The sequence below is a fragment of the Equus asinus genome, chromosome 5, assembly GCF_041296235.1.
Source record: "Equus asinus isolate D_3611 breed Donkey chromosome 5, EquAss-T2T_v2, whole genome shotgun sequence".
NCBI classification, from domain to species: domain Eukaryota; kingdom Metazoa; phylum Chordata; class Mammalia; order Perissodactyla; family Equidae; genus Equus; species Equus asinus.
In genome coordinates this window covers 32,649,606-32,669,341 of record NC_091794.1, presented here as the reverse complement: position 1 = coordinate 32,669,341, position 19,736 = coordinate 32,649,606, and the positions used below count along the sequence as shown (strand labels likewise).

The following is a 19,736-nucleotide window of genomic DNA, read 5'->3' as shown; positions in this document are numbered from 1 at the left end:
TGCCCTTCCTCTCACAGAGCACTGACTAAGGGCAAGGCCCTCTCCGTGGAAGGCAGGAGGTAGGCAAGGGGATGGATCAGCTTAGCTCCACACTCCCATTTTCCACCTTCGAAGAGAATCAGAAGTCTGGGTTCAAAGGCAAAAGCTAACCACCCATTAGCCACTTACCTTAAGCAAGTTGCTTAAACTCTATGGGCTTTGTTTTTTATTTATTAAAAATATGATTATACAAACTATAGAGATAGAAAACAAACCAGTTATTGGCAGGGAGCTGGGTTGGGGAGGGAATGACTACAAAAGGCAACATAGGGGTGATGGGACAATTCTGTGGCATGATTGTGGTGGTACTCACAGGATTCTATGTATTTGTCACAACTCATAGAACTGTACACTGAGAAGGGTGCATAATTTAAAAAATAAATAAATTTCAAGTGTGATCCAAATAACTTGTCAAAGTTCAGTTATAAGGATAAAGATGATAAAAGGTTTAAAAATTCCCAGCACAACGAGTGGCCCATATACATCCTAAATACATATCAGGGTTTTTTTTTCCTTTCCTTCTGAGTCTGTTTTCCCCATCTACAAAATTGGAATTAAAAAATATTTACTTCTTATAAGCATAAGAAGTCTTGTCTTCTTCATAAGCATGGTGCAATGAGAATGAGAATATGAATGTAAATACTTTATCAGCAGTCAAGATATAGCAATCAATTCACTTGTTCCTTCATTCATTCACATTTTTGGATCCCTTTGTTGTGGTAGGCCCTGTATTAGGCCTTGCTGGGTCAGTATAACAGAGCCAGTCCCTCCTCTAATGTAGCTCATAGCCCAGGAAGAGAGACAGAGATGAAAAAATCAGTGTACTGAAACTAGACGTGTGAAGTTCCAGTGGCTGAAGAAACACGTCTAGAGGACACCTAATTCAGCCTCTTATTTGACTATGTTCTGAAATGAGACTGGGAGGACCAGTAGGAGATGGGCACAAGAAGAAAGAGGGAAAGAGGAAGGGTCTGCAGGCTGAGGGAACTATATGTAGAAAGATCTGCAAGTGAGGGAGACCAAGGCACATTCAGGAGCAGAGAGTCTTTCAGTCTGGTTGGGGTTAGGGATGGTTCATTTTGAAGATTCAAGCCTTGGACAGGGGCCTGGACCAACTGACCTAGGGAGCCTTTGAATCTCATGAGTATATAATTCTATGGCCCTCCTTGTCACCCTCTTTGTACCCACTTGTAGGTAGTTGGGGCCTTGGTCCTCTTCTACCTGTTGGATATCTGGATCAGTATCCAGGGGAAATTAGGGGAAAGTCTCTCCCTTGGAAATGTGAACTTTGGTTGTCTGGCGTTTGCTTTTGCATAATCACCCAGCTTCCCACCTGAGGTTTTCACCACCAGATGAGAGGCGGCAGGAGTCGTGGAAGGTATTCAAATCCTCTAGGGCTGCTAGGTGATGTCAACCCAATTACCGGAGACAGCACTATCTGCCCGGAGATGCCCCTTAGGTGTCTGCACCTGTGTGGATCTGGGTGGAATTCTTTGATGTGACACTTGGCTGGCAGAAATTCTGTTCCGCCCCGCCTCGTTTTTTCCCCTCCTGAGCAGGAAGCAGCATTGCAGTAGGACGAAGCCCCAGTTACCTTAAAAGGGTTATAGCCATTACAAGGAAACCCTGCAATTTGGGGTATTCTGCTGAATGAATACTTAAAGGCTAGGACTGATATTCCACTACTATGCACCAGGATGGCTATACCAGTTATTAAATAATTGCAGACTATTTATGAATAGCCACTTCCCCCAGCCCAGCCCCTGGACGACCCTAACCCCTGCTGCCATAGCCAACTCAGCCCCTCCTCCAGAACCCCTGGGACATTCTCACAATCTGGCAACAGATGGGGTAAAGCTTACCACGGAGGGCCTCCCCAGGACCCCACCCCAGTGCTTTATGTGTTCTGATTGGTTAGAATACACTAGTTGTTATCTATTGTAAATATCACTGCTCTGGAATACGGAGGCCAAGTGACTTCCTGAGCAAATCATTTCTTCTTTCTGGGCTTCTATTAGTAAAAATTAAAATTATTGCTATTTTATTAGGCTTGTGAAATTTTTGGACTTGATTTCTCAAGTCTCTTCCACCTTTAACATTTCATGATTCTGTAAACTGTGAAGAAATTCAGATTCCTGTATCCGAGGTCTGGCTCGTTCCAGTACTCGTCCAGGAGAAGGAGTTGATGGTCTGCATCTGATGTGCATAGGAACGTCTCAGAATCATAGATCCATAGCACTTTGGAGCTGGGAGCAGCTTAGAGTTCACCCAGCAGGCTTTGTGGAATGTTCCACAAGCTCTAGGGAGACCGCAGAGGCCAATGGGGAGGGACAAGGGGATAGGACTCCAAAGTCCTGACTCCTGCTTCGACCCAAGAAGCCCTGATTTTTCCTGTTTTATACAGTGGTATTCTTCCTAAGATTTTATTTGAGAAATGTTTCTGTGTCTGGGGAACAGATCTTAAAATCCTTAAATCCTCGCTTGGCAACTTGTTCTCACTAGGGCCTTGACTAGACTGCTTAATCTCTTTGAGCTTCAGTTTCCTTATCTGTAGAAAAGGAACCAATGGTACTAGCTCACAAGGCCTTAGAGAACAACAAAGCATTTGATACAATGTCTGGCATGGATTAGGGGTTTAATATCTATGAGTTGGATCTAAAACCAATCCATGGTTACTTCCTTGAGGTGGAACCCAAATTCCCAGAGCCGCTCTGAAAAGACTCAGGATGATAAACATGGGCATACACACACACACACACACCAGGAACTGCCAAGAGGACATTTCAACAGCAACAATTACACTTGCAACACTTGCTATTGATGTGTTACCAAACGAGGTAACAACAGCAAAATCCTCTTCGACCACAAATGCAGAGGGAGATTGCCGTGATCATCACGGCCACACCACAGATTTGGTTACTTCAGAGTAACTCACTGACCTTTATGGCCTCAAGTGCGGATCCACACAGTAGCTACACAGAAGTTGCATAACCGGTCTGGTCCCTCGCTCTCAGGGTGCGGCAGCTGTAGCACTTGAAATATCTCCTTTAAATTAACTAACCCAGCCCCTTCCACCCTCTTTCCAAGTACCCTCTCCAACATAGTGGCGCTGATACCTTTCTCCCACCTGAGCAGCATGGCAATAGACAGAAAGCTGTGTGCGCCTTGTGTTACTTCCCTTTTCTGAAGGGGCAACACTTTTCCAAATGGAACAGCCTAGAATAGCTTAGAATCTCTCTTCTGTTCAGCTCTCTGTTCTCATATGACTAATTTGAGAATCCACCCACTCTGGGGGCCATTAGGCGGGTGTGAGGAAAGATTTCGAAGGAGTATTCTAATCACAAATTGTATCAGTGCAGGGCTTTGTAATCAGATGGGGCTTGGCCCACCCTTGGTGTCATTTTCTAAGCTGCTAGGGTAACTGGTCCCTGGGCTGAGTTCAGTCCTAGCCTTATAACGAGTTGTCCTTGTCAGCTTGGCTCAGTCATCTGTCTTCTTTGCGTTTCCTCACGTGCGGAATTCTCATGTCTCTTGGAACTTGCACAATGCTTCTCTTTCTCTTGTTAATGTTTTCTTGCTTCAGAGCCCTGCTTAGTAACACCTTTGGATTCTGGTCCTTACTTATCATTGAGTGGTGGACTTTGAGAATACCACTGCTTGTAGTATCCTTAAAGATGACTGAGTCCAAAGCCTTCAGTTTACAGTTGGAGAAAATCAGAACTGGAAGGAAAAAGTAATTTGCTCAAAGTCACCCAAATCCTGAGCAGCTGAGCCTAAAACGTGTTGCTCTGAGTTGATTGCCCTTCCCACTGTATTCGTTCACGCCATCATTTAATCATATACAAGTGCAGTCAATAAATATTTCTGACTTTCTATTCTGTGCCATGTACTATTTTAAACTCTGTAAATATAGCAATGCATAAAATCTTTGCTCCAGAAACCATGTTCTGAGTGGAGAGAGACAGGCAATAAACAAAATTAATTAGGTAAAATGTAAATAGAAAGTTAGATGGTGAGAAGTGCTGTGAAAAAATAAAGTGGAGAGGGGGTGACAATGTCAGCTGCAGGAGGTCAAGTGTGAAGAGAGATCATGGAAGACCTCCCCAAGAAGGTGAGCTTTGATCTTGATGGGCTAGACATGAGGAGTGAGACATGTGGACACGTGAGGGAAGAATGGTTCAGGTAGAAACAACAGTAAATGCAAAAGCTCTGAGGCAGGAGTATGCTGGATGTGTTCTAGAAACAGTAAGGAGGCCAGTGCCAGTGGAACTGGTGAAATAAATGGGGAATATACAAAAAGTATGAGCAGAGAGGTAAGTGGCTCAGACCTTGTGAGGCCTTGTAATGACTCAGCCAGTGAGATGAAAACCAGTGAAAGATTGTGAGCAAAGGAGTGATGTGATCTGACTCAGGTTTTAAAAGGATGACTCTGGCTTTTGTGTTGAGAATACTCTGAAAGGGGACAAGGGTGGAAGCAAGGTGAGAAGTTAGGAGGCTACTGCAGTGATTCAGCAGAGACGATGGTTGCTTGGACCAGAGTGGGGACAGTGGAGCTGGCACAAAGACTGTGGATAGCGAGGAGGGTGGACACAAACTCAGTAATTAGGAGAGTGACAAGGCTCATGGAAGGGAATGCAGGGTGGAGCTGAACTACTCAACAGGGAAATCAAACTTAGCCTAAGGCTGTAGTTGGTCGGGGAAGGCTTCCTGGAGGAAGAGGTATCCAAGAAGAAAACTGATGTAGGGTGACCAACTGCCCAGGTTTGCATGGGACTATCCTCGTTTTAATGCTCCTCAGTCCTTGGGGAAACCTGGATGGTTGGCCATCTTACTATGAGTGTTTCCTGGTGAAGCTGGAGAGGTGGTGGGAGGATGAGGGTGTTCTGGGCAGAGAGAACAGAATGTAAACCTCTGAGAGACAAGAGAGGGCAATGCTGGGGGCAGGGGGTAAAGGGGAGGAGAGTGGCAACATGTAGGATGGAGGAGGCAGACAGGGCTCCAGGGTGCACGGTGCTATAAGCCATAAGGACACTGGAATTTGTTCTGATGTCAGGGGAAGGATTTTAAGCAAGGAGTGGTAACACGCATAACTTGGCAATTTTACCCATTGTCTCAGTTTCCTTACTTATAAAAGAGCTATAAACAACTGCCATCATTTCTAAGTTTCAGATGAAAAGTGAAAAGCAAGAAATCAATAAACAGCGTAGAGAATAAGTTTGCTTCCAATCATTCCAGTTGAGTGTTCAGTCCACACTTGGAAGACTTCGTATGCAATAAGGTCACCTTCCCTCTGACACTAGTTTATTTTCTTCCTTATTTCCCTATTAGCATTAATGACATCATTATTCTCCTAGGCGCCAAATCTCATACTCATCATTTTTATCTTCTTTCCTTAGTGATTCTGTCAGCCACCAAATCCTGATTTCTTTTTGCTTCAAAGTGTCTGTCCTTAGTCTTTTGCACGTCCCACCACTGCCAGCCTGATTCAGGCTGTCCCCATGTTGTGCCTTGCAGTGGCGGATTAAGGGGCAAGTGTTGGGGGGTTTGGAGGGGAACAGGGGTGGGATTAGACCTCCCTGGTGCAGGCAATAAGGGGGTGTTTTGTCTGTAGAGAATTCAAAACCAGTCGATTTAAAGTCTGTCTGCTTTGCACTATTCCATGTGTCAGCAATTAACGACAATGATAAAATCTCCTGCGCTCTGGAGGAGACCTCTCCCACTTACTCCCACCCCCAGCCTCGAATCCTTCAACACTTTCTTCATTGGTCTCCCTGATTCCTGTCCTTTTTCTTCCGATCCCTCATATGCCAACTTTGCTATGCAGCTGCAGCGTATAACCCCCCATCTCTAGCTTCCCCAAACCTCAGAATCCTTCCTGAGGTTTACAGGATCAGGTCCCAACACCACAGTCCAGCTTTTGGTCAAGCCCTCAGTAACGCGAAGCCACACTAACAGCTGAAACTTAGCCTATTACTCTGTATCCCAAACCCTCTTTGGGATGAGAGTCTGTCACAAGAGCCACGGTTTCCTATTGCATTTGCTCAGAGGAAAACTAGTTTGGGATCCCAGACTACTAGAGACGGCTTGTGTGACCTTAAGCAAGTCACTATTCCTCTAAGGGCCTCCATGTTCTCAGTAGGCAAATTAGGATAATGATACCTGTAGAGCTGAAGTCACAGCATGGCAGTAAGGGCCAAATGAGATCACGGTTGTGAAAGCGTCCACTCACGTGAGCCGTGATGATAGTTACACTTGTCAGAGTAGTGCTTGTCACGGTTCTCACGTTGATGTTCATGGCAGTGAAAGACTCTTGGCTTTTTCTGTCTATTTTATCTTTTACCCCTCTCATCCTTGCCCTTCCACATCTGACTCCTCATTTAAGGAACAGCTCTAGACTGACTTCCTCAAAATTTCTTCCCTCACTATTTAAGCCCGCCCTGAACTCTGCTCTCTTAAACGACCTCCAAAATATACACCCTTTGTGTTTACCCAGGTACCATGCATATCATCTTATATTGTGCAGTCTTCCTACCTGGACTGTACGTGCCACCTCTTACACTGGTTTAGCATCCCTCTCAATGCTGAACATACAACTGATGTTAAATCAAGGCTGATCAAAATGAAGGACTGACTGAATGAATGAATGCATACAGGCATCTCTTTTTTTACCCCTTAAAGCAAAATATGCTGATAGTGCCCTCTGCTGCTAAGCAACGATTCTGTGGAAAAGCAAGTGAGAGAACGCTTAGTAAAGGGAACAGGTAAACACTGTTGTTTCTCAAAGTGCTGGGACAGGGAGGACCAGGAGAAGCCGGAGACAGAGAAAGCTGGGAAGTCAGAAAGGCCAGACAAGGTGGCTACAGGAAAGCCGGGCATCTCTAGTCTGGCAATTGACAACCAGTTTGGAATTAAAATGTCCTTTCAATTTTGTGTAACAAATTTCTCTTCCTCTGTGCTCCTGCCCCAGCAATAAGTGTGCTGTTTATGGCCAGAGATGATTTTTAAATCTAATTGTCTGAAAATTAATTTTGAAGATTCCAAGATGCTTCATTTAAAAAAAAAGTCATGAGAACTGGAACATTCTAGATGCATTGCTAGAAAAATCATAGTCCTATTCATTTTCCTTCTTTCTAGCTGTTCTGATACAGTAAATATAGCAATTGCTTTTTAGTGAGTGTCTGGTATGTATTTGGCATTTTCTTCTTATTGTCTCAATTAAATCTCATGATAACTCATTAGGTAGATATTACCAGCCCTTTTACAGATGAAGACATTGAATATGAGAGGATAAGAAATGTGTTCACAACAGGAGAGTAGAAGGCAGCGAGGGTTCCAGGTCTGGGTGGCACAAAGCTTGGCCTCTTCTCTGCCATTCTACTCTGACACTGTGCTGGAGCTCTGGTCCAGGAGTCAGGCGATGTGGGTTTAAGTCCAGATTCTACCAGTAACTTTTGTAGTAACGTTGGGTAAATAAATTTCCTCTCTGGGCCTCAGTTTTCCCAACTCTAAAAGAAGAAATATAGGACCAGATGCTCTCTAAAGCCCCTTCCAGCTTGGAGTCTGTTATTTGCAGTTGCTTCATGCACTGAACTATAAATACAAAGACTTATTGTGACTATGATTCTCTCTGACTGTCCGCCACGGCTCGACCTTCCTGGTCTAACCAGCTCCGGACAGTTCAATGTTGACTTCAGATAAACAATGACCAAAGGCACTCTATGCTGAGCTTTGAAGGCTATTCAGATAGGGTTCTATTTAACTTGTAAATCATTCTGCAGGTAAACAATGGGTTTTCTTTTCCCCACAGAGTTCAAAGCATGATGTATACTCTACACTGATTCTGAAAGCAGGGCGGTTTGAAGTTTTCAGTATGCCAATTTGTTATATTTGACATAACTGATAACCAGTCTTTAGTTGGTAAGTGCCTTGGTGGGCAACGTGTCCCAAGTTGATGGGACACCTCGATAGAGCAGGGTCCCCAGGAACAGCATCTCTGTGTGGTGCCGAGCCTTTGAAGTAGCTCACTGGGCCTTCAAAACAAAGTTCATGGTACAGGGAGCAACATCTGATGCACTTTTATTACCCTGAGAGACAAAAAATATTACTCAGAAGCCAAATGTCTGGAAGAAAAATCTGTCCCCTGTGCTCAGCCCTGCGGCCTGGAAGTTCAGAGGAGGCTCAAAGAGCTCCCCGTGAGGAAACGAGAGCATGTTTGAGCAGAGCTGCAATCAGACCTGGCACACTCAAAGCGGCGGTAGCGACCATCTTCCCAAAGACAGTAGCCTCCTTCTGGATTTCCACTGGGGTGTGGAGGAGGGGTGAGACCTGGGTTAGATAAGCTCATAATAAATCCTCCTGCCTCCAAGCTATTCATAAAAAAGGGTTAGAACTGCAAAATGTCCTTAAAGAGTACAATCACTTAGATTTACTCGGAAACTGACATCTACTATGACTTTGACTTAGGTCAAATGGTTCATCTACTCTGGGTTTCTTTTTCCCTACATGTGAATAATGGTCCAGTCTGTGGAGATGTTGTGAAATGCTTAGTGACCACAAGGCTAAACAATGAAAGAAAATGGAACATTCTCCCAGAAATCTTGATTCCATCTAGTCAAGGGAGGTCCAATAAGGCCTTCGTGTCTGTTCTTCACTTGGTACGAAGTAGCTAAAGGTGGAAAACATTGCAAATTAAGACTACTCACAACCCAATTGTGCTGAAAGATCTCGTGACACCTTTATCTTGGACTTTGAGGGGAAAAAAACTAAACAGTTTTTATTACATTACCAATATTAACTTCAAAGAAGTATAATTCTAATTCATAGTATCTTGTGAGAAAAACATGTCCTGAAACTCTGAACTTCAAATACAATAAAAATACCAGTGTTTGTTCCAGGAAACATTGATAAACACTGAAATATCATGAAAGCCTAGAAGATTGCTCTGTGACCAGAAGCCTTGAAGTTGGTTTCTAAGCCTCAGGGACTCTGCAATTTATTCTAAATCTAAGCAGTATGATTGCTTAAAGACCTTCAAAGGCCTTTGCAAAATTTAACAAGCCAAAATCAGGTACAGAGGACAAACACAATAAGTAGGATCGGATACATTGCATGACATCCTATTCAGCTCTTTGGTTTTAAATGAGGCACACAGGCCCTGTTAACTCCTGTTGGAGAGATGGTTTGCTCCCAAGAATTCCCAAAGCTTCTGAAACTCTGTTCCCTGTTTGACGTTGAAAGAGATGTCCTTACTACAGCATTGCATAACTTTCTGGTTTTACTAAAAGCTTGACTGATTTTACCAAATGCTTTAGGCTTTTCAGACAACACACCTGAATATCCTCAGGTAGGCTGGAATATCTTCATTATTGCCATTTCTGAGATGAAAGTGTAAGGATTGGAGTGAGTGAACTGGCTCCAGTGCACAGAGGACAAACAGTTTCTTGGACTCACTGGCAGAGAGAAATGCCCAGGGAGAGCTCGTTGACTTTAGTCTGACCGGTAGGGTTCACCTCAGCTTTCTCTGACACCAGCTGCTCCTCTGCTTTTCAGTAAGAAGCATGGTCCTTGACAGCTTCACCCCACCCACTTAAATACACCTCCTCACAAGGGAATAAAATAAAACTTCCTTTTAAGCTGGTATTTATTTGGATTTTCCCAACACTCATTAAAGTGCTTTCCCAGGAGACTCTGTAGAAGAGATCCCGTTCCACTCCACCTCCAAAACACCAACTTTAAATGTGAATGCTCCCCCCCTTTCTGAAAGCTTCTATTTTAGAACCCAAGAAAACACCCAGTTCAAACTCAACAGTCTTTCAGTGGAGAACACTGTGGTGAAATGAAAGGTCACTTGGCTCATTTCTGCTTATCGGTGTCAGAACCAGCACCCAAGACCCAGCTTAACTGCCACCTTCTCTGTAAAGCCTTCCCCGTTCCCAACCACTCCCTTCTCTGAACTCACATGTTTTTTTTTGTACCCGCCTCTATCATAATTCTTCTGTCACAGCACTTACCTTGTTTTATATTTTTCATTTGTTACATCTATTTTTCCACTTCACTTTGAATTCCTTAAAAGAAAGGATGGAATCTTATTTCTTTTTGAATACCTCCCTAAACTTACTACTGAATAGCCACTCAAACACTGTCTGAGTTATAAATTCATGAATGACCAGAGCTTTACTATACCACTTTCCCCGTAACCGTTCATTTTCCCTGTTTACAAAAGGAAGTCTGCACCGATGTGTCTCTCAAGATAATTGTGTAGTTACGTATGACTGCCAAGAGCCTCAACCATAAAAATGCTTTATAAATGCCAACCATGATTACAACCCTTTGAAACAATGGGGCATATGATTTACAAGTGGAAAAAGATGAGACACAGCACGTAATGTTTCTTGCCTGCTCCCCATTTCTATCTCCACCCACCATCAGATAGCAATTCAGGGGTAAAACATCAACTGGGAAGGGGAAGGAGAGTTTAACTAAAGTCTAGAGAGGATTTCCAGGGGCTATGCCATCACTCTGCCGTCAAGAAGGAAGGCGTCTAAATCTGACAAGAGGGGCCAAAGGAAAGAGTCCCAGATAGACGGATGACCTCCAATTCACTGGCGAAGTGGAGACTCAGATGAAGAAAGCAGGGGTCAGTCTTTCCAGAGCAGGTGACCTAGAAGGACTGTTAAGGTGGAAAGGTTGTCAAACTACACTCTATCCTCGACCTCTTCTGTGGTGGCCTACCAAGGAAAGGGAGGGCAAGATTTGTCTTGTTCATCTTTTATCCCCCTCTCCCCCTAGATGGATCATATAAAGTGGCCAGAAAAGGTGTGTTGTACATTGAAAGAACAGAGCATTCAGATTTTCCTCCCTAGCAATGTGTCAGGAAAAGAGAGGGCAGGATCATTTTGTTTGGTTATTTTTCTTGTGGGTCCTTAACAAGATCTTTGAAGGCAGAGGTGATTCACATGGCTGATGCCATCCATTGTAGAGCAAGCCAAGATCGATGATCAGATTGTTCCAGACTTGATGTCATCCTGGCCTCAGAGGTCAAAGGCGGGCACAGAAAACATCGTGATGTACCTGGGGGAGGTGAACAGGGGGGAGCTCTGACAGCATGAGTCTGCAGGTCCAACCCAGCGGTGAGCTCAAAGAGTGGTTGACGTTACCTGTCTCAATGTGTCTGAAGAAATCAATCAGGTCCCAAACAAAACGGGCCCTTACATCTCACGCTGGAAACACCAAATTATCCGGGAGTATAGGATTTGTGGGTGGGCTGTGGGACTAGGTGAGGAGGTCACATCACAGGCTTCCTGGCAGGAGCTGGAGAGGGATTGTAACCCTGGGCCCAGTCTAACTTGTGGTTTGGACTTTTTTGCCAGATGGCTCCTGTTTCTCTGAAGAGTTCTGGATGTGGGAACAATTCAGCTTTTTCCCACTTCTCAGCCATACCATCGTCAGTCACCTCAGAATGTTTAATTCTTTGGCAGACGGAACTGGTGAGGTGGCCCCCATTACCGCCTTTCTTGACGTCAGTGAGGGAGTTGTTCCCTGTGGCTGTCTTATGTGAAATAATTCAGCATTTGTACTTCAATTAAAATTCATAGGTATATATTATTAAATGGTACTGACTCATTCCATGGCTTCTCTTCAGCTGAGTAAGTGCCAAAAATTGCTAAGTGCACAGTGGTGATGAAGACTGCATTAAAACTAAAATTTCCTTGTCAAACAATTTACATTTAGTGCTCTGAAGAAAGTACCTCGCACATCCAAGAATATCACTCTACCCTGTGTCAGTGTTTTCTCAGCAAGAAATTTAGGTTCAAGACTCATTCTGCCTTGGAGGGAGAGGACAACGACACCTGACTAGAATCCTCTTCCCTTTTGTGAGCCTCATGAAAGGAGTCCGTGGCACACAGTATTTGCTCCAAAATGGGGCTTGTCTAATTGAATGATGCAACCCATAGTCAATATATCTCAGAGGAGAGAAGGGGAAATACACCTTCACACATGACTCAGCAGAAAAATAGGAGAAAATGTTTAGATTTCGTAAAAATCTAGGTTTTCTTTGCATTAATGTATTATTTTATATTTAATATGCCTGGAAGCGTGGCCGAGGGAGCAAACCACTTTGGTGCTTTTTTTCTCCCCTCCTGTTCAAAAGACTGTGCTTTCCACCTCAGACATGGACACTCCGAGCTCAGTGACCGTAGGCTGTCACCTCCCTTCACGGCTCTCCATTTCCTCTTCTGCAAAATGGGTATCATAATCCATGCCCAGAATACCTCCTGGGGTTCCTAGCCTGTGAACATGCTCTGTGTTGTAAGCATGCAATGCAATAATACAGGTGAAAATAAAAGCTTTGTAAAACTGCAGGCTTTTAACACAAGGGCGGGATAGGCATCGAGACAAGTGGCATAGATGAGGAGTCTCAGACTTGAAGTTATAAACATTGGGCTTTTTATCCCAGGCTGCCTCACACACATCACTTTTGAGTGAATTAGAAAAAGGCACCCCTTGTAGACAGACGAAGCCGTGCAGATGCATAGATTGGTGAGCAAGCACCATCTTTGGCCAAATAGAAAAAGGCGCTGCTTCCTCTAGTGGACGGTGCCCCGTGCCAGGATTCCAGCGCCCACGTACCCCGGCCAGGTGTTCTCGTAGAACTGAGTCCAGCAGCCCCGGCTCTGCCTGCTCAAATTCCGCAATCATGGAATCCTCTTTCCTATCTCTGAGCTTCAGTTTCCTCCCAGAAGGATGGAACTGATTTGTGATTAATTCTTCAGAATTGATCCTTCAACTCAAAAACTCTAAACTTCAACACTAAAAGAGACTCCTTCAGTTCTAAAACCTACAAAAATTCGATTGGGCTTCTCTAACCTTCCATACAAGGGACCATATAGCACAGAGACTGCAATTTCTGAGCTCCACTTTTTTGAAAGTCATCTGATGACACTCCCTAACTATTTAAATGAAATTAGGTAAGGTTTGATGTGGAGCAGATTACAAAATAAATGCTTTAGCATATACATGATGTCTCAGGTATAAAGCAACACGGACAACCTGCAAAACAGGAGTAACTACTCCACGTTGTCAGCAGCGGCACCAGATGTGGATCTAACACCATGATATCTATGAGGCCTCCACTCACTTTCCATGCGGCTGGACATCAGAATCAGGGCTGAGGTCCCTGCCTCTCCCCAAGTGCCCACAGCACCCAGGAAGCGGGAGCTGCAAGGAGCCAAAGACTGGTTTCCTTGTTGATGCCTGTTGCCAGAAAACAGAAATCAGATCCTTGCCCAGATCCTTCTATCAGCAAATCTGAGTGCCAGCAACTACTTCTCGGTGAGACAGCAAACAAATAGGAAGCGATCTTTGCAAAGCTCAGGAACTTTTAGCCCTAAAATTAAATTAGGTTTAAAATTTTAAAATCACATGTACACACAATGAACCCATTCACAATTCTCAAAATGTTAATAGAAGTAAATTTGGTTGTATTTGTGAATATTTTTTTAAATCAGTTTTTTTATTTTTGTGAGGAAGATTCGTCCTGAGCTAACTTTCATTGCCAATCCTCTTCTTTTTTTTTTTTTTTTTGCTTGAGGAAGATTAGCCCTGAGCTAACATCTGTGCCAATCTTACTCTATTTTGTATGTGGATGACACCACAGCATGACAGATGAGCGGAGTAAGCCCACACCCAGGATCCAAACCTGTGAACCGGAACGCACAGAACTTCAACCACTGGGCCATGGGGCCGGTCCCCTGTTTTTGTTTTTTATTTGCTTTATTTTGTATTTAGAGTAAAAGGGAGGGCTTTTGGAAATAGGTACAACTAATTATGTCGTTTTCAGAGAAGGAAACCAAAGCCCAGAGAGGGAAAGAGATTAGCTCCAGGTCACACAGCAGGGCTGGGATTATAATGCAATGTTCTTTCCACTCCCCCATGATGAAAATGCAACTGGAAGCAGATGGCACATAAATCACTATGACTCAATTTTTGAGTCTCAAAGGATGAATGTTTTTACCACTAAGCAAGGCCATAAGGGGCAGAAAGTAAATGTGACTTTTAGAAAATGTTTTAATTTGCTGGTTTTCTTAGGGGCTGCTACCTCTACCACTGCCCATCCCAGAGGCAGGTGAGCCCAATGGTTAGTGGAGTAGACTTCCCTAGGCTAGAACCGCGCCAGCCCATCCCAAACAATGTCTTTGAAATGTCTTCCTTAGAATCGGCACCAGGGACCAGATGTTCCCTGGTTTAACACCTCTGTTTCCTAACCATTTCTATTTCTTCAAAAGCAATTCTACCACCTTCTTGATGGCCTTCGAGCACCTTTCAGCAAGACTAGTCATGGCCCAACATTGCCCCTGGGCTGTCCCAAAAGCTCCTGTGGGACTACAAAACCATTACCTGAAGATAAACCAAACATCTGAGAGAAGAAAAATAAATGCCAGATATTAAAATAAGGCTCCCTTTATTTAAAATCAGACACAAGCAAGAATCCGTGTGCTGGACAGCCACAAAGAGGAGAGGCCACCAAAATATATGCAGATGAAGACTGGAATCAATCAGAAATCCATTCTTCGTACTTAAGAACAAAGCGCCCCTTCTCACCAGTGGACCCCACTCTCAGGCACGGGGGCAATGGCGCCCTGGTCCAGGAGGGATTAAAGACTTCCTTCCAAAGGCATTGGGGTGAAGAGCCTTTCTTCTTCCACCACATACAACTGTTTTAAAGACACAACTCATAGGGCAGTCCTTTCTGGAGCACTGCGGAGAGTGAATCGAAGCTTCCAGTGTAAGTTTGTTCTCTGGTGAAAATACCAGAGCCAAAGACTCCACCAAGGCCCTGGAAGGCTGGGGCCCTCCATCTCACGCAGAACTCCTCCGAGCAGTTCCTTCTCAGAGGCTGGGGACTCTCAGGCCAGTGATCCGTGAGACAGTGTGGACCCCGCCAAGGGATCCTCAGATTCAAACTCATGGCTGTCAGCACTGTGAGAGGATGTGCTGGAAGGCACAGAGCCAGAAAGGCCTTCTGAGTCCAAGTCACATGCTAACTTTAGAACTGGAGCACGCATGAGAGCTGTAGTTTTGCCAAGAACGGGCTTATTCTTTCTGCTGGAGCTTTTGGATCTGCAGCAAATGAATTGTGTGTGTGTGTGTGTGTGTGTGCATGTGTGTGTGTGTGCGTGGTGGGCAGTGGGTGACTAGACTTTGAGAGATGAAGTGATGAAAAATCAAGACCGACAGACTGAGAGAGGCAAAGCAAGCATCCTTAGGAAGAGAAGGGAGATCTGTGACTCATATTAACCTGTTAATTTATACTATGGCTCTGTACAAAAATAAAAAGGTTCTCATAAGATTAACAATTTAAATAAATATCTCATAGAACATTCTTTCTCATTTTTATAGCTCATCTTTGGGGTTGATACTCAGTTCATGCTTCCCTTGCTGTTCTTGATCCAAGATTGCGATCACTTCATCAGCCTGTATCCGCTCCTGCAAAAAAGACAATTTACACATGTCTGTCACAAGCATAATAATCAGCCCCAGCGGCAGATGCTTCCCAAACACTTCCAGGTATCCAAATGTTCGTGGATTGGTGTGAAATCCAGTTAAGGATTGAACCTCATCTTCATCCCTACACAGTGCCTTCTCCTGACCTCCCTATGTCCGAAGCAAGTACTTTCCAAGATTTCTCTCTTGTGAAAAAGTCTTGTATATTCAACTGCCACTACCCTTTCTACTTTGTGGTCTCATAGACATCTCCCACTCAGTTCTCCAATTCAGTGTTCAAGCTGAATTCACCATATTCTCCCTGACAAACATGCTCTGTTCCCCTTCACAAATTTGCTCTCTCAGTAGGGACTGACACTGCTCACGCATTTGCCCTAAAAGCCTAACCATGGTTTCCTGCATCTGATAAATCACCTAGTCCTCTCTGTGCTATCTCCTGTTTTTGCCCCTTTCTCTTCAGTGCACATTACTGTTGACTTCATTAGGCCACGGTTTCTCAACCTTTGCACTAGTGACATTTTACACCAGACATTCCTTGTTTTGGGGTCTGTCCTGTGCATTGTAGGATGTTCAGCAGCATCCCAGGCCTCTACCTATCACAGGCAGCCTCCCCTCAAGTGGCGACAGCTAAAAATGTCTCCACACATTGCCAAATGTGCCCTTGGAGGCAACAGTGCTCTTGCTTCAGAACCACTGGTTTAGGCTCACGAATCTCTTAACTTGATTGCGGCAACAACTTCAAATTGGTCTGCCTGTGTCACACTCCATTCCCACAGGCTTCTGAGGGACCCTTTGCACCTGAATCGTGATCACATCACCTTCTTGCTGACTGCTCACAACCCTTGCATGGGTTCCTATTGCTTGAAGTTCCAGGTCTGATCTTCTGGGTATGCTTACAAGGAATTGTCTGATTTAGACCTTTGTCTCTTCTTGAGCTTACCTGGTCTTCTCTCACCTCAGCTTACACGGCAGCTTCCTACTCCCCTCAAAGTCTCTGAATACAGCACTCTCAGAAGAATTCCCCAGTCCTAGCTGAACGTCCCTCTGGAGGCTTCCATATCCTACGCTTTCTCTCGCCCGCTACGTCACTCCATCAGCAGTTCCAGCTGGTCTACCTCCAAATGGCATCTCAAACCTTCCACGTTTTTTCACCTCTTTTACTACTCTAGTCTACAACATGTTAGCTAAAGCCATCTTTCATATCTTGTAATTCCCCAGGACTGGGGGACATTGGGGGAAGGCACATGGCTTCCCACCACAGTTAGCATAGAATTCATATTTCTTAACCAGCTATCAAGTCTGACCCCTACCTCCTCTGTGTGCTCTTTTCAGACCACTCTCCATCTTGCATACCATGTTCCAGCCGCTCTGGCTCTCTTTGTTTCTTGAGCGCTCCAAGCTGCATCTTCTCTCTGGGCCTTTGCAGCCTGTTCTCAGCCTGGAATACCCTTCCCAAGGCCTTTATCACAGCTAGCTTCTTCTTGTCACTCCAGTGGCAACTCACTTGTCACTTGTCCAGAGAGCTCTGACAGTTTGCCAGCCCCACTCCTTTATTCTCAAACTGGTTACCTTGTTCCCTTTGCCACACATCACTGATTACTATCTGAAAATTTCCAGTTATTTATCTTCTTACTTATTTGTTGTCTTTCTTCTTCCCCTAGAGGAAAGCTCCATAAAAGCAAGGAATCTTGTCTTTTTTGGTCACTGCTGTATTTCCAGTGACCAGAAAAGCATTTGACATTTGGCAAGAGCTGCATTGTATTTGATGAATAAATGCATAAATGGATGAAGGGTTCTCTCTGTCTAAAATGTCTCTATAGAAATCCTACTCATCCTTTAAGGCTCATGTCAACTGCCATTTTCTCAGTAAAGCCTTTCCTGGTTCCTTCTTTATATCCCTTGAACATTGTACATTTGCCCCTTGTAATTCTTACCAAATTTTGCCTTGTGTTTTAATTACTCAGATCTCTTACTATCTCTCCACTTTGACTTCAAACTCCTTAAAAATAGGGATTATGTCTTACCTGGTTTGTATTCCCTACAGGTAGTCAGTCCCTAGCACAATAAGTTATAAAAATAACTACGTACTTTATGACTTGAAAACAAAGCCCCTTTCATTCAAGAGCTTGTAATTGAAAATGATGTCAACATAAGGCAACCGAAAGAACCAAATATACTAAATTGCTGTCATGATGTCTAAATAAAATTCCCAAGTCCTACTTTATGAATATGAGGAGAACAACTTGCTGCTTAACAAAATGCCATACGTATAAAACTTTCAGATCTGACTGCCACAAGAGACTATTGCGACCACATCTCTTCTGAATGGAAGAAGTTCAAGAGCTGGAATTCTGTCTACAAGGAATTGAGGCTTCTAATATGGTGCATAATTAAGAGTTTACAGTGCTAAATACTCCCTGAGAATTGAGAATTGCCCTATAACAAGGGCAGAAATCTGCCAGGTCTAATGACTTCTACATAGGCTGAGGGATTCAATCTGATAAAAGGTGCCTAAAACAGGGACTCCTAAACTTTGCTGCATATTAGAATCACCTGGGAGCTTTTAAAATTTCTGATTCCAAAACACATCCGGTATCAGTTAAACCAGAATTTCTGAAGGTGGGAACGAGATATCAGTAGTCTGTAAAGACCCCTATGTGATTCCAGTGTCTAGCAAGGTCTGAGAATCACAGTGTAGAATAGATTTTGTAGTACTTGCTGAAGAGGCTCTGGTCATTTTCTTCTGTGGCCACTAGATGCCGCTACTGCCTGGAGACTGGAGAAGTTTCCTAAAACTTTCCCTTCAGAGGAGGGATATTAGCATTGATGTTTCTTGGTTAGAAAGCAGCAAAGAGAACTTACCTTGTGTTAGTGTATCTTGGTAGAAAATATCTTGGAAGAGAGGACTGGGATACTGAATAATGAAATAGATTAACTGTTTGCGGAATTGAACACTAAAGAGAGAAAATGGTGAGGCAATTTTTCAACAGCCTGTTGTCTTCACAGTCTTCTCATTTACCCAGGTTCTTTAGTACAGAAGGAATCTGTGCGGGGATGCTGACATTTTGGAGGTGAAGAAGCACAAGGAAAGAACGGAATTACAGGTGAAGGAGGTTGCCTAGGGCCCTTGAGGTTTTCAGAACTCTGTGTGCCTTGTTCCCTCTGTCAGGACCATTCTTCCCTCTTTCTATGCCTGGCTATCATCTTCCCCTCTTTTAGGACTGAGCTTATATATATCTTCCTTGATCCCCTACAAAATGCCTACTGCTGTCTTCTCACTGTCTATTTCCTCATTGAGCTCTCCAAGCTCCTCTCGCGGTCAAGCACCCTTGAACCCCCAGGGTCTACCTGGCAGAGTTTCCAGGCACCACATAGTAGGTCTCCCGTAAACACCTGTTAAATATATGAAAGAATGTGGGCCTAAAAAATTGCATGAGTTAGGTTCGATGGCAAAAAGTTTATGACAAAGAGGAGTTAACTTTTAACGGTTTCTGACGAAATTGGCTTCAATTCAGGGATCTAAAGAGGAAAATTGGGTGGAATGTCATTTTAAAGACTAGAATTTCATAGCTTCATCCATACTTGGGGCTGGAGGAGACTCTGAAGTCATCCATGTCAGCCTTGCTATGAAGGTTCCTTTCAATCTCAGCCGAGGCTTTGACTGGAGTCCTCCAGGGATGAGGAACTCACTGCTTGCGGAGCAGACAACCCCACGGAACTGCAGTGACGATTTGAAAGTTATTCATTACGGTGAAACCAAATTTTCCTCCCAGGCCTTCTCCTCATTGGTCTTCATTCATCTGTCTGCAGCTCCACAGATAGAGACTATAACCTCAGCCCGAGGGCATCCAGAAGGAGGAGATCATGGTCTCTTATCCAGGCCAAGTGTCCTCAGCTACTTCTAATATAATAATAATATTTTAACATTTAATTTAATAATAACAAATAACAATAAGTTATCAGGTTCCCTCACCTTCTTCTACATATGTTTCATAAATTATTCAGTGCTCTTTTTAATGATGTGTTGAGAAAACAAATCAGTCTTCCTGGGGACCCATAGAAAGTGTTTCTTCTCTCCTGATGCTACAGTTTGTTAATAAGCTCAAGACTAGTTAGAGACTGCCAAAGATGACGTATCTATTTCTGCAAACACAGGCCCTTATTAGAACCATCTGATTAAGAATTGCCTTCAT

The 19,736-nt window shown here is 43.9% G+C and overlaps 1 protein-coding gene across 1 annotated transcript in view; it reads right to left on the bottom strand.

Annotated features, from left to right (window-relative positions):
* Positions 1 to 14,483: 14,483 nt before the first annotated feature.
* P3H2 (prolyl 3-hydroxylase 2) overlaps positions 14,484 to 19,736 on the bottom strand; it is a 152,066-nt gene continuing 146,813 nt past the window's right edge. The window contains exon 15 of the mRNA XM_044771297.2: positions 14,484 to 15,525. Coding sequence (XP_044627232.1) covers positions 15,433 to 15,525 — 93 coding nt within the window. The 3' untranslated portion in view covers positions 14,484 to 15,432. The remainder of the gene's footprint in view (positions 15,526 to 19,736) is intronic.